Here is a 15,468-nt window from a genome sequence, read left to right as displayed (position 1 = left end):
TCTCTTTATATTTTAACGTACTTGGTTTATGAGATAAGGCTGTAATGGGCTGTATGTTAAACTGAAGCCTTCTTTGTCATATATCCTCTTTTCAAAATAAGCTATTATATACTAATAAAGTGGTTTTATATTCCATCATCTCATTTGTTGAAGGTTTCCCTTCAGAAAACCCTTTTCATTCATCATCATGTTAATAATAATGATAATGACCCTTCAGGCTTATAGAAATAGTCACACACTCATAAGCCGATGACTAACAGAGCCACTTTCAAAGAGCCTCTTAATGTACCTGACCCATATAAACATAAATGATACAGTATATGAAGCCCACTCTTTTTATTCATTGAGTACACATAGACCTTATTTTCTCTTCACAGGCTAAACTTTTCAGATTAATCCCACCATCATGATTAATCTGATTAAAAATTTTAACTTAGTAAACTCATCTTCTGTGCAGAATGACACAAAATCCCTGAAATGTTGCTGAAATGTTGCAACGTTTTTTTGGGAAGTTGGTTAACGTAGATTTGAGTAAAAAAATAAATAAATAAATTTAAATATAATAACAATAATGATAATTATAAATAATAATAATAAAAAATAACAAAAAATATAATAATAATAATAATAATAATAATAATAATAATAATAATAATAATAATAATAATAATGAGTAAATTAATGAAACGTTAAAAATATAAAAAAGTAAATAACAAGAATATTAATAAATAAATAAACAAATAAATAATCAAATAGTTAAAAGTCCAACCAAGTTTTATGCATACTCTGCTTTGGGACTTTCCAAAAGCTCCATCAAAAAGCACAAAGTTTTTTTTCTTAGCACTTACTGTTATAGGTCTTTAATTACCCCTAAAATGTCGCTGGCTACGTATTTTGGGCATTTTTTTCACATAGATTTGAATCCCAAATAAATAAATCGACATAATAATAATAATAATAATAATAATAATAATAATAATAATAATAATTATTATTATTATTATTATTATTATTATTATTATTATTATCATTATTACTATTGTTGCTGTTTTTGTTATTATTATTATTATAAATATTTTTATTAAAAACACATAAATAAAATAAAAATAAATAAATAAATAAAAGTAAATAAAAGTCCCAAATGCTCCATTAATGAGCACAACCTTTTTGTTGTTAAAGGTGTTCAATTATCCTGTTAACTGCAAAAAAAATTTCTTGTTCCTTGAGTCTGTCTGTTCCACAGCAACCCTGAGATTAATTGGATTCAATATAATAATTGTTTGACAGCACAACTTTAAACTGTAGTATTTGGATAGATCGACCGTATCTATAGACTTTATTAAACCCAAGAGAAATGTGTGATTTATCATAATTAATCATGATTAATCATGATTAATCATGATTAATCATGATTAATCATGTCACGATTTATCATAATTAATCATGATTAATCATGATTAATCATGTCACGATTTATCATAATTAATCATGATTAATCATGTCATGATTAATCATGATTAATCATGATTAATCACAGAATAGACCTGATTAACTTGATTAATTTTTTAATCATTTGACAGCACTAAAAGCTTACACTAAAAACCATATTTTACTTCTTATAAAAATGCTGATCATGGTGTTATCTTTATTTCTTTATCACCTGATTTTACTTCAGATGAAACCAAAACCTCAGAGGCTTCAAAACCATAAAGAGGTCTCAGACGCACATTACGACAGAGTAAATTTACGTTATAGTCGGTTTAATCTCATTACAAACCCATCAGGAAGGTCCCTGTGGAGCTTTTTTCCTCACGACCCTCTGGCAACTCTAATCTCTTTAAAAAAAAAAAAACGGTCTTCAAATAGAGAAACCGTTTGGGACTGATGTGTTTACATGTTTGTGTCTGCCTGTAACATTTCTGAGGCAGCAGCTTTTGGATTTGGAGAATCTGTGTCGACACGTTTTGTGGATCAGTTTCCAGAGCTTTCTTTGTCTTGACACCTTAACGCTGCCAGGAATTTGAACCCTGGCGTGAGTTTTTGATTTGGCTGGTGAATGTTGCATTTTTAGAAATCCCCTGTTTTAAGCAGAGACGTGAACCAATCAGAGAAGGAGGAGTTCATGAGGTCAGTGCCCCTGCACGTACGCTCCAAAACTCAGAGAATAAACTGATTTGCTCCTTCACAGAATAATCTGACATCTAGTCAATAACCTGAGCTCCGGTGTAGCGCAGCAATTTACTCCCCTTCAATATTTCTCCTCACACAGACTTCACTGAAGCTTTGCAAAACAACCCTTGAAGATTATCTCATCTCATTCAGTCGTCTTCTCCCTCCTTCCTCTCTGCTCGCTCCAACCTTTCCGCTGAATGCTAAATAGAGAATTTCCACTCTCCAGGGACCCGAGAGCCTGCTGACACGTCGCTCTGCCTGACATTCCCACTGCTCCCCTGGGTCATCGGGATGGAGTTTTATCTCCTCGGAGCGGAGGAGAGACGCTGGAGTATCTGTCCATCCGTCCATCCGAGTGAAGTCCCCCTGGTTCCCGTCAATCCTGACGCCCAGGGAAGTGTCAGCGCTAACCGGCCAACGCAGCATCTTACAGGAGCGCTGGTGGAGCGAAAAACTTGAGGGAGAAAAAAGTGGCCACCTTTACAAGAGTTGAGATTATTCTGGCTCCGGCGTGCGACTCACCGACTGGTCGACAGGATGTGTTTACATTTTTATAAAGGAGCGCTGCTGGAGCCGGCGAGGCTTTTACAGTCCGCTCTGAGAGAAGTGATGGATGGTTTTGGAGATTTGATTGAACCCACGCAAACATTTCTCAGGGATAGAAATCACCTTGCTGCTTGATTTAAAGCTTCTCGAGCTGATGCAGAGAAACACAGATCAGAGTGTTTAAAGGAAAAAAAAAACAAAAAAACTGAATCAGATTTAGGACTGTCTGAATCTCCACAGCTTCAGGCCTGTCTGTGTTTTCTTTCCTTTAATTCATAACATCATGCGTGCACGTGCTGCAGTAGTTGGGGCAGGAAGTTTTCCACAGACTGAACAGAAGTGGTAGTACTCAGCTAATTAGATCCATAGCTGAGAGGCTCATTTCTAAACACACAAGCAAACAAGAGTCGCTGTGTGGAGACATGCAGATGGAGGAAACCTTGAGGCTCTGATGAAATAATCAAAACAGACGATGGAGAAGATTTCTGAAAACACTGGTTTGCTTCTCTACGAGGAAACTTCTTCATGCGTCAGGTTTTTCTGCTCACTTGTCTCAGGTAACTGGAAGAAATCTTGAAGACGTTTCTTCTCTGAAAGGTTTCTTCAGCTCTGACAGTTTGGTGAACAGAGCTGGTAAATATAAGACTCTGAGGGTCGTCGACCTGCTGCTGTTTGTAATAAGGAGTCGTCAGCAGAGTCGTTGACTTAAACCAAGTTTCTACCAAGCAGTCAGGTTTGGGTTTGGTACAGGTTCGCTTGGTTAAGACTGATCCTGTTTGCGTTTCCACTGTGCCCCTTGTGGTAGGCAGTGTGTAAGCCAGGTGCCGGTAGCCACGTCAGTTACACAATAGTGGACACCACTGCAGCGCGACAGTGTACCCCACTCCAACAAAGAGCACTCAGCAACTCATTTTTGCAATTGGCATGTGGCTCTCTGTTCCAGCCACTGTGGAACAGGAAGTGATGTTTTTTTTTGACCAATCATTGGTCTGCAGCGTTGTAGCTAGGGATGGGTACCAAGTTAGGTACTCTTATAGGTACCTTTCTGTCTAAAGTACCGCATACTGATTCATGTAAAATCAAAAGGTACCATGTTAAGGTACCTAGACGCATCCTTGGCCGCGTTTCCACCAAGCAGACCAGTTTGGTTCGTCTCGGTACGGCGCGCTTTTTGCGGCGTTTCCACTGACTTATCCCAGGACAGATCCCCAAATAACAAAGATGAGCCGTCCCACTTTTTGGGACCCTTTCGTATGGGTGCTAGACTGAACAGATCCGCTCTCGGAAGGTGGAGCTACAACACTGCAGACCGTTGATTGGTCAAAAAAATCATCACTTACGGTTGTATTTGTGACTTCTCTGAAACAAAGCTTGATTGTTGTTTGTATCAAAAAGCCACATGCCAATCACAGAGAGGACGAAATGCTGGATGTCTTCCATCGTTGCTCTTTGTTTACTGTGTCGCGTTTTTCTTCTTCTTCTTCATATGATGCTGTTTTGACAGCTTTATCTCAACAGGTAAAGACACACTCAAGACTGTGTGACCAACAACTCTCAGGAACTAGATCAAGGGTCTTCAATCTGTGGCTCTGGAGCCTCATGCAGCTCTTTGTCTTCTTTGCAGTGGTTTCTTGTAGCTTTAAATAAATTATTATTGAAATAAAGAATTGTTAGTTTTCCTACAGAGGGTATGGATAATTAAAGACACTCAAATAAAATCATGCATGAACATTGTGTTGAACTAAATCTGCCAAGGTGGCAAGACATAAGCAAACAACAAAAAAATGAAGAGTTGAGCCACATCATCGATAAATGTTATCAAATTCAAGTTTTATTTTTAAATTTTATAAATTTCAAAAAACTAATAATAAATATTAATTTTTGAAATTTTTGAGATGTCAAAAAATGTTTTTAATTTTTTTTTTTGAAAATTATTGATTTTCTTTTGGAATTTTTGGATTTTTTTATTTCAAAATTTTGGCAAATTATGTTTTTTTTTTTTTAATTTTTCTAAATTTATCAAAAAAAAAAGAACTCTAGGCAACACCTTTACCATTTAAAGGATTTCAAAAAAGTTAATCATTTTGATAATTATTCACTAGATTTTAACAATGTATACATGTTGTACATGTTATAAAATTCAAGTATTTATTAAATTTTTTGCAAATTTTGCAAATTTAAAACTGTTGATTTTTTTTCATTTCAGTTTTTGTGAAATTTGAAAAAATTTGAGATGCAAAAAAATTGCATTTTTTCAAATTCTTTCAATTTTGCATATTTTAAAACTTGAAAATTTTTGACTTTTTTCATTTTGCAAATTTTTTAAAAACAAAAAACCTAGATGACGTGTACAGTTTTCTAAATTCACAAATAATCTCTTGTTTGGATGACTATTCACTAGATTTTAACTACGTTTAGAATTTTTTTTACATTTTTTAATCTTGACTGTGACGATAAAGTAGATTTTGTGGCTCCAGATTGACTTTAATCCAGGTGAGCTGAGGCTAAATGGCTCTTATCAAAGTAAAAGGTTGCAGACCCCTGAACTAGATCAACGACCCCAATAACATGACAAACGTCAGCATCTTTCTGACTCTTAGAGACCCAAATTTCAAGCCTTGACCACCAGTCTGTTTACAACTGAAGACCTTTCAGAGGGATTTGGTTTGGACAACATCTGCAGCTCCAACTTCCCAGTCTGGACTCACCTCTCGGTCTGTAAGGTGACTTTGGACGGCTCCACGTTGGGGTTCTCCCACTCCATCTGTGGGCAGTGCATGAAGTAACACAGGGTGTAGAGGGCCTCGGGCTCCCAGTGGACTGTGGTGGCGGTGGTGGTGGTGGTTTTCTGGTGGACCGGGGTCCCGTTGCTTGGATTCTTGATGTGCAGCGGCTGGAGGTGGTGCATGGCCCGGGATACCAAATCACCTGTAGGGGGAGATTTTTATTACACACTGCTGCTCCATTAAAAACATACATGTAACAAGTGAGTCAGAGACGACGGAGGGAAAATAACAGCTCGCTGCACACGGAGGGAAAAACCAGTCATTAGAAAGTCCTACACATTACTCTGAGAGCATGAATTTATTTTAACACCACTCCTTTGACATGTGGGGACTTCACACAGTGTTCGCTCTGATTCACGCTCATTTACTCAGACACACGTGCCCACACAGGGAGGAAACTGCAGCTGAGGAGATGTTACGCACATCCAGCCGCTCAGGAGTCTGAGCTCTTACTCTGTCCTCGTGTTATCTTTGGATGTTATTTTTCTCTTATTTTCAGCCTCGTTTCCTCAGGTGACCGGAGGATCATGGGAAAAAACAAGTTAAGTGTATGTGGAGAGCTTTTTGAAGACTGTGGACTTCCTGTTCTTGTACCGATGATGTTTGTCTCAGTGATGGGAAGAGCGGCGAAGATGACGGACGAACGTCTGGTTTTAGTCGAGCCAAAAGTTTAGTTTCCTGTTAATCCTGAGCTAATTAGCGGTCTACAAGGTAAGCACTCTGCTTCCTGATCAAAAACCTGAGTTGACAATGACCAGTTATATTTGGGGGTGGAGCCAATGGAAGCCATGGCCCCTCCCTGAAATTGTGAAACACGATTGGCAGATTCCTTGTGTTGTATTCAGGTATTCAGGTTGTGTATTTCATCTCAGGATGAGTTCGGATTTATTCAAATATTAGATTCATTGTTAATTGTTTAAAAATGTAACAGATCGTATGATTATCTCATCTTTAAAATGTAATTTTTAAGTTCTTTTTTCCAGTTTGTGGTTGTAAAGTGGTATAACTGTCAGAGTCTTAAAACGCACTCCTTCAAGTCACTGTTAAAACGGATTTTTACAGACTTGCTTTTATGTGATACCATCTTTTTGTCTCGTATCTTTTTATCTCTTTTATTTCTATCCTACTATGGTTTTACTGTCTTGTTAGATTTTTTTATTTTTTCTTTTCTTGCTCATTATTTTATAATCCCTTTAATTATTATTATTTTATTATTCTATTAACACTCTTAATTAGGGATGGTTACCATTCACTTTTGTAACGATATGGTACCGATATCCAGTACCTGGCAATCTGTGTCAGTACTTAACTGTACCATTTTACGGTACTTTTTGTGTTCATGTGGTTAAAAAATATCAATTTAATAAAACTTTATAATAATAAAATCTCAAATTTCTTTAATTCACTATTTTTTTTCTTCAATAAATATTAAACCTGCAATGTTAGGTTCATGTCCAGCATGGAAAATCACCAACTCTTCCAGTTCCTCACAGTCACAAGGACGAGTTTAGGTACAGAGACATGGTACCTTTTACTTACTTATGACAGAATTTCGTCTGTATGTACAAAATAACTTAACTCGGTACCCATCCCTACTCTTAATATCGTCTTTTTATACTTGCTGTCCCGTTTTCTGCTCTATGTCCCTTTTTATTGCCTTTTTCTTTTTCTTGCTGATTGATGTTTCTAGCTTTTTTGGGGTGGCCCTTAAAGTCTAATTTTATACTCTATAGTTCTTGTATTGTTTGGGTTCATTTGTCATATGAAACTAAAAGTTTCCTTTTTGTTTTATTTTCTCTGTGCTGAAGCTTGTGTTCCTTGTTTTTATGTCCTGAGTGTTGTAACAACACTTTGTGGACTTCTGTGTTTAAAAATGCTAACCAAATAAAGTTATTGGTTATTACATATATATATATATATATATATATATATATATATATATATATATATATATATAAACACTTTGATAATAACATAAATTAACATAAATTCCCAATAAAACCAAAAAGCATTAGCACCAGTTGGCGTTAATATGTTTAACACCTCTACGACTTTGATCACTACACGATCACTAAATGGGTCCTTAGGGTCAAAATTAACTAGATGTGTCTCTCATCTGTCAAGTCCAAGCCTTTTTTTTGCCAGATGCCTGAGCTGTGACCAAGTGAGGTCGCCAGGAAAACTGCTCCCCCTGGTGGCTGGCTGCAGTAAAGGTCAAAAAATCCATCTCCCCAGTCATTCCAGATGGGCTGTGGTCAAACTTTAAAAAATCAATTCACCTGGTAGAAATGTTTCTCATGTCTGATTGTTGTTGTGATTTGAAGATATCATTTGGCTGCTTTGTATTCAAGTTCTCTTGTTTCTGAAAAGTTTTGTTTTCATTAGTTATAAGAGGTTAAAAATTAGGTTCTACGTCACGTTTAATGATGATGACAGCTGACGTTCTTGTGTATTTTTTTCGGGGATTGTAAAATGGAAGGTAGAGTCAAGAAGTGATTAGGAGTTGACAGGTTTGAGGTTTTACAGCCCAACATGAACCAGAACAGGTTTATCATTGAGGTCAAAAACCAGGGAGTGAAACCAAAGCAGGTGTGAGGAGACAAAGCTCCTGTTTTGTTTTTATGGTCTAAAACAGTTTCTCTCCAACATTATTTTTATTAAACTTAATCCCCTTTTTCACACAGCTGAGGCTTCAGTCACCTGAGAAAGAATTTCAGTATCATCTTATGTGACAAATCCTCCTGAGTTCACTCTGTCTCTTCCATTCATTCATGAGTAAAACTGCACCATCGTCTCCATCCTGCAGACTTAAATAAGAAACCTTCTCCTCAGTATTTCCCGTAAAACACCACACAGAGCCCCAGACGCGCAGTAAACTAACTCCAGACAACAGAGGGCACATTTTCTGCTATCTCCATGATGAATGCAGTCCACTGCTTTCTGTATGAACTCATTTCCAGCTGCGGCTGAACCCAGCACGAGCACAAAAACAAATGAAAGTCGGGAGAAACTGTACGACTGGAGCGCTGTGAACGCAGGAGGAGGTGTGGATATCAAACTCCTAAATCCTCCACCTCAGAGCTGGAGTTTTTGGAGCCATAACTCTCTGATTTTTGTGTTTTGGCAGCTTCACTGCAGCTTGTCGAGGAGGTCATTAGAGATGCGTTTAAGAATAACGATGATGCTCTGAAAGAAAAACTGCAGCCGAGCCTGCAGAGTCGATTCCTCTCAGAAATTAATATCCCCATTGATCTAATTATTTACCCGCTTTACTGGAACGCTGGAGGTTTTCGGTTTGGAGGATTTGGACTTGGTTAAGACAGAAAAACACTCCCTGAGAGCCGCAGCTTCATGCTTTTTGAGGAATACGTGAATAAAACATCATGTGTGAAAGTGAAGCTCCGCGGCTCACAAACACTCTCCTGTTTGATCGGATTGTTTGATCCAAAAATACCCGGCATGAGGAAAGCTGGCCCGTCTCGAAAACCTCATTCCTCCGACAGAATGACACGGCGTGTGTGCCTGAGGTTCTCCATCTGTCAGACTGGAGGCCCCTGACAGAGTTCACAGGAAGCTAGACGTAAACAGAGACGCAGCTCGCAGCTCAGTTTGCACCCGGCTCCTGAGGCGGACTCGTAATCAGTTATCTCAGAAAGATTAACAGAGAACAGGAGCAGGCATGCCTCATTTCTGGAATAACTCTGTTAGAGATGTGATGAAATCCTCAGGTTTGAAATCAAAGAGAGATTAGTCCATGCACCTATATTTTGTATACATTTGGCGCCCCCTGTGGTCAAACCAGGAAGTGTAACTCTTTGCTAATCTTGCTTGTGCATACATAAATCCTGTACTTGCATAAACAGCTTGCTGTAATGAAAAATAATTCTTGTGGGACTTTTTTTTTTAGTATCAGACTGACGTTAACTGCCTGCTCTTTAAATTTTAAGTAAATTAAAGAGGGAGTGTTCTGCTGTCCCGCACTTTAAAGAGGGACATGAAGTAAGCCAGATGTTCAGACTTAACATTCAGATTTTTCAACATTTGTATTTTCATATGTTGGAGAAATCCCGTTCTAAAAAAAACACAAGATCCTCACAAGATTTCCACGAGACTTCCTGAAATGATGACATCATCACATCAGGATCTCCAAACTGCTTCACGACACATTGGAGGGGCAGGACCTCAAACATCAAAGTCCTAGACCAAGGGTCTTCAACCTTTACTTTAATAAGAGCCATTTATCCTCAGCTCACCTGGATTAAAGTCATTCAGGAGCCACAAAATCTACTTTATCTTCACAAAAAAGACAAAAAGGTCTATAAAACTCTAATCGTAGTAAAAAAAAATCTAGGGAACAATAAGCTAAATAAAAGTTTTTTAAGTTTAAAAAACTGAAAATGTGACATCTCAGTTTTTCAATTTTTTTAAAAAATTTGCAAATAATTTTTAAAAAATGTAATGACAAATAAATAACAAACAAATGAATTTGCAAAACAAAAAATTTCAATACTATGTCAAAAATTTTAATTTCAATTTAAGAAATGTGCAAAAATTGGCAAAAAAAATTGAAAATTAAAACATTTCAAAATATTTGGGGACTTTTTGCAATTTTTGCATATTTTTTAACATTTCAAAAATTTCATAAATTTGTTAAAAAAAAAGAATTCAAAATATTTTCTTACTCTTCAATTTGAAAAATGCTTCGAAATTTTAAAATTTGCTTCTTTTTTTTTAAATTGAGTTTAAATAATCTGAAAAAAATATTCAGGATTTTAAAAAATTAAAATGTGCAAAAATTTGTAGTCTTTAAAAATTTTTTTTTTTTCCAAAGTAAAAAAAATATGAAAACTTGCGAAAACCTCAAAAAATACCCTTCGTAAGAAAAACAAAAAATCTTTATAATAGTAACAATGATAAACAAATAATCCTGCTATAGCTCTGCCCTTGACAGGCCTCCAGAGGGCTGGCCAATCTCTTAAAGAGACAGTAGCCAAAGTGAAGTGTTTCTTACAGAGGCTAAAATACGGCTTTTCTGAAACACCAGGAAGAAAGAAACAGGGATTTTTTTATGAGCTGTAAATCTTAGGCACAAAAAAAAAAATGAATACCCCCTCTTTAACTTTTGACTCTTAACTAAGAAAGAGTAAGAGAAGGAGAATATTTTTGGAAAACGAAGCACCCTACAGAAATCACTACACAGATTTGCTCATTGATAGACTGTTTCAGTAAACAATGACGCCTTAACAAATGTTTTTCTGTGCTCTTATTGTGAAAATTCACTGATTAATTGAGCCGTCAGATCAATAAAAGAGTAAATCGAACTCTCTTTGTGTTTTGAGCAGCATCCTCAGGTGAAACCATCACTTTTCTACCACAAAGAAAATCATTACACATGAAATGGCGAGCTGACTCTGCTTAACGTGAAACCTTAATCAGGTGGATTCATTCAGCAGTGAAGACGTTTTGTACTCCAGGTCCTCAGGAAATCCCCACGATGCTCAGAGAGGGTTTACGCAGCGAGCTACCGGCCTGAATATTAAGAAGAATACGACACTCGGGGAGAAATATGCATCCACATTAGAAAGTCTTTGCTCTGTGGGGAGCAATATAAGCAAATCATAAAACAGGGAACGCTAACTCCCTGATCTGAGGTTTGCAGAGACGCTCATAGATATCCAACATTGAGTTTCTGCAGAAATATCACAGGCAGCAAAATGTGAAGCCGCCCTGTCGCTGTGAGCTGATCAGAGCGTCCTGCACCTTCATTAATCCTTCCTTTGACTTTGCTTTTTTATCTGCAGGACAACATTTGCACCCGTCTGCCTTCCTCTAATTATCTAAGCAACACTCCTGTGGGCTTCATGCTTCGTCTGGTTTGAATGAATCACAGGGGACAGCTTAGTGTCTCCCTCTTTCCCAGACAACACTTCCTGCTCGGGAAGACTCATTACGGAGCAAAACTTTGTTCCCTATTCCCAGAGAAGAGAAATGATGGAGCCGAGCCTCTCTGCTGTAATGAGACGTCAACACTTTAAGTTCTGTCAAACAGCAGCTACACAACCTGTAATTACCTCCACGTACGCCGCAGCGTTACACAACCACTGCAGGAGAGAGCGATTCAGAGAAGGTGAATGTTTGCAGAGAAATAATAACTGTGACAAATCATTAAAGGGAAGTGTTATTTACACCCTGACTCCTCTGGAGCTGACTGTAAGGCTGCAGAGTATTAAAACACAACAACATTTTCAGTTAAATATGTCTGCTAACATGTTTGTAAAGAAGCTAGCAGCTGTAATCTACCTAACCTGCTACCTTTAAGGTGCTAGCATGCTAAGTTCGCTAGTTAGCAGCAAACACAAAGTACAGCTGAGGTTTAATCAGTGTTACGGACAAAACGCAGACATGAGAGCGATCTTTGAGCTGCAGGAAGGAAAGCTAATGGATCGTCAAAGTCTCAGGGGAACATGAACGTGTCTTTGAGCGTAAATGAAATAGGTAGAGAGGGAGATTACGAACATCCGTACAAAAACAAAAGTGATGCACCCAAGTATATTTTTATGAAACTTCAGTTAAATTCCTCTTAGGACTATACAGTTTTTGAAGTAACCTGTGCAACAACTTTTTCTACTTTCATACAAAACAAGAGTTAAAAGGATTCATCCTCATGAGGCCATGATCATCTCCGAATCACAATCACAATTCTTTTTGTGAAGCTAACAGCTAAAATACGCCAGATGCGTCTGCAGTCCATCTCCGGCTCCTTCACAGCGGACAGATCAAATAGGTTTCCATTCAAGTCAATCTGTCAATTTACACTGGATCTGTTCTGTTGCAGTCCGTCTGCGTGGCTAGTCTGTCATGTCACTGGTAACATTATAGACCAGGGGAGGCCAACCAGTCAGAGACCAAGAGCCACAAAAATGACCGTGGTACTACGGAGTGCCACGTCACGCACGTGGTCTTACTAACACGCTTCCTCTCACACATAAACGAAATGACATAAAATGAAAATCAATACATTTCCAATTTTCAAAGCGAGGTTTATTGTGTTTGTGTGTTTCAATTTGTACTAGAGAAGAGAAAATGAAACTTAAGTATCAATCCCAACTGATCCCAATGTTGGTATCCATAGTTGGGGAAAAAAAAAATCACTCACCCTACGGTGTGTGCCGATAGTCAAATCAGACCCCAACCGTTTTTTGAACCAGGCTGTAAATGTGTTTTTAAGGCTGTAAAAGTCTGTTTTTATGGCTGGGTGTGCACCAGTGGCGGCTGCTGGTCAGTCAAGGAGGGGAAGCTCATTTTTTTTGGCCTACATCATAAATTTGTTTATTTATTTAAACGTAAATTCTTCCCTCTGTGTCAGCTTGTTAGCAGCTGGAGCTGCTACGTGAGACTACGACAGGCTGTAAGTGTGAGTGACAGGGGGAGAAGCTCCACAGCTGTAGCTGTAGCTGATTATTGGTGAAAAGAGAGAGAATCTTTAAACACAACGCTCGTCGTTTTTAACGTAAACTCGCTGGGGATCAATAACGCCCCGGATCAGTCCAGAACAACTCAGAAGATGCTCCTGTGGAGGGTTATACTTCAGGATCTCTGACTGGCTCATTTCACTGTCAATCAAAAAGGGATTCAGCCTCAGACAGATCATCCAATCATCATGCAGAAGCTCAGCGTCCAGGCCAACCCACTGCCTCATAGACCCCCAGAGACGCTGAGCGTCCGATGGGCGGGACAAAGCCCAGCGTTTATCCAATGACCGTCCAGTTTCCACAGTGGAACAACCCACTCTACGCTTCCTCGCTGAAGTCAGAAGACGCTCAGCGTCCGACTGTGTTAAAGCGCTGAGACGCTGCGGGGATGAATGAGAAGGAGGTGGAGCCAGTTACCTGTGATAGGAGCTGATTCTGAACTAAAGATGAAGGAATTCTAGCTCAGATTTTATCAATGAAATGTTCACACAGCAGAACACATCAACACTTTTTAGGGACATTTTAGGAGAACCTGAGCTTCCCTTGCAGCCTTAGAGCAATCACCACTGGTGTGTACGTGACTTCCTGTCTTTCTGCAGCCAGCCTCTAGCGGATTCTCAACGAACAGCAACTTAGGCTTCATTTTTGCTAACCGGATGTTGCGCCTTGTATGCAGCCATCCTATTTCTGATAGAGGCATAAATTCAGTGTAGGAAAGATGGAGCAGGACAGGAAGTCGTGACCGGAAACAACCTTAAAACACCCAGTGACTTTCAAAATAAAACAAACTGTTTCAAAATCTGTTCGTTTTTAACTTGACTACAACAACAAACAGACTTAATGAGCAGAGTCAAACCAGGAGTCAACAGGTTGGAGGTTTTACAGCCCAACATGAATGAAGAGAGACTGATCAATGGAGAGGGAAGAGTGGGAACTCCTGTGAGTTGACAAACGCAGTCAAAACGTGACGTAACAGAGTCGGACTGTACATGTATCTGGTGTATTAGAGGCGTAACCTGGGTCAACCTTCTAACTGCTGAAGGCTGAGTTAGTGGCTGCCTGAGTAATGAAGATGTCTCTTCTAGGGACCATGAACCCCTGATTTTAAAGACATTATGAAAAACGTTACATCTCCTCTGAGCTTTTCTGTATTTTACTGTAGCTCCTGACTTTAACCAAACTCATCACGACTGATAAAACATTTTCCACCTCAAGAGAAACAAATCAGATCTCAGCTTCTCTTTAATTGCATCTTCAGCGTGTCAGCAACTCAACAACCGAAGCTCTAATGCTTGTTTACTCGTCCTGCTGTCAGCACGAGCTTGCGCAACACGATCCTCTTCACAGTTTGCTCTTCTACATCTATAAATGTTCCTCTGCAGAGGGCTGGAGAAATGTTATTATGCTGCTCTGATGTGAAGCCACGGGGACTCAGATTTGATTCATCGTCCGAGGAACAGAGAGGTGAGTTATTCCAGTGTTTCTGACTGAAGTTTGTCTCTGATACGACCTCTGAATCCCAACATTTAAAGCTGGTTTGAAGCGTCGAACGTGAACTCACTTGACACCAGAGTTTAATGGGCTCACGCTGCATGACGGAAATGATCGTCTCAAAGTTTTAAAACCCCCAGAGGTCGTGTTGTGTGCCATTTTTTAATTACGCAGATCATCCTTTGCCTACAGGTCACATTTCCTGTCAGTCTTTGAGAGGTGGAGCCGAAACTTTAACAGAAAAAACACTTTGAACTACTTTAACTCCTTCTTTAACAAAGATTTATTGATCTCCTAACTTTCTTTCTGGTAAACGATGAGCAGACGCAGAAGGGGAATTATTAATGGGACTTCTGATGGTGTTTAGATGCAAATCCCGGAGACTCATTTCGTGCAGCTTCTCTGCATGGAGGCTCTTGTGAACACATCATTAGAGCAATATTTCTGATGATAATGAGATGGATGGGACGCACATCAGCATTTAGGATGATTTCATCTTTAAAAGGCTCAGAGCTCGGTACTTAGAGGAGCGTACTTAAAGCTTGGATCGTGTCCATTTAATTAAAACTTTTCTTCTTCAGGCAGAAGAGGAGCTGGTCCAATGTTTGCTCAGAGTGTGGGTAAATAAAAGCTGTGTTATCTCTTATTTTATATGAGCCACATTTACCCAACAAGTCCAGAAAAATGACTAATTTCAAGATATTAAAAGACAAAAATGAAGCCTGAATGCCTTGTAAAGAAAGAGGATAAAATATAAAAAAATGGACGTCCTCTTGCTCAGCTCAAAGTGAGGTCTCCACAAAAACTGCTCCCCCTGGTGGCTGGCTGCAGTATAGGTCAAAAAATCCATCTCCCCAGTCATTCCAGATGGGCTGTGGCCAAACTTTAAAAAATCAATACACTTCGTAGAAATGTTTCTCACGTCTGATTGTTGTGGTGATTTGAAGATATCATTTGGCTGCCTTGTATTCAAGTCCTCTTTGTCTGAAAAGTTTCATTTT

General features: G+C 38.6%; 1 protein-coding gene across 3 annotated transcripts in view; it reads right to left on the bottom strand.

Annotated features, from left to right (window-relative positions):
- Nucleotides 1–15,468, bottom strand: part of LOC141810651 (ankyrin repeat- and BTB/POZ domain-containing protein 3-A) — a 271,335-nt gene that overhangs the window by 33,922 nt on the left and 221,945 nt on the right. For all 3 annotated transcript variants that reach the window (XM_074698379.1, XM_074698380.1, XM_074698381.1), the window contains exon 3: nt 5,427–5,646. In XM_074698379.1, the coding sequence (XP_074554480.1) occupies nt 5,427–5,646 (220 nt within the window). The remainder of the gene's footprint in view (nt 1–5,426; nt 5,647–15,468) is intronic.

Source organism: Halichoeres trimaculatus, unplaced genomic scaffold (genome assembly GCF_033239565.1).
Source record: "Halichoeres trimaculatus isolate MK-OKI-2021-1 unplaced genomic scaffold, fHalTri1.1 fHalTri1_scaffold_21, whole genome shotgun sequence".
Lineage (NCBI taxonomy): Eukaryota > Metazoa > Chordata > Actinopteri > Labriformes > Labridae > Halichoeres > Halichoeres trimaculatus.
The sequence above is the reverse complement of the archived record's forward strand: the minus strand, read 5'-3'. Positions and strand labels throughout refer to the sequence as shown.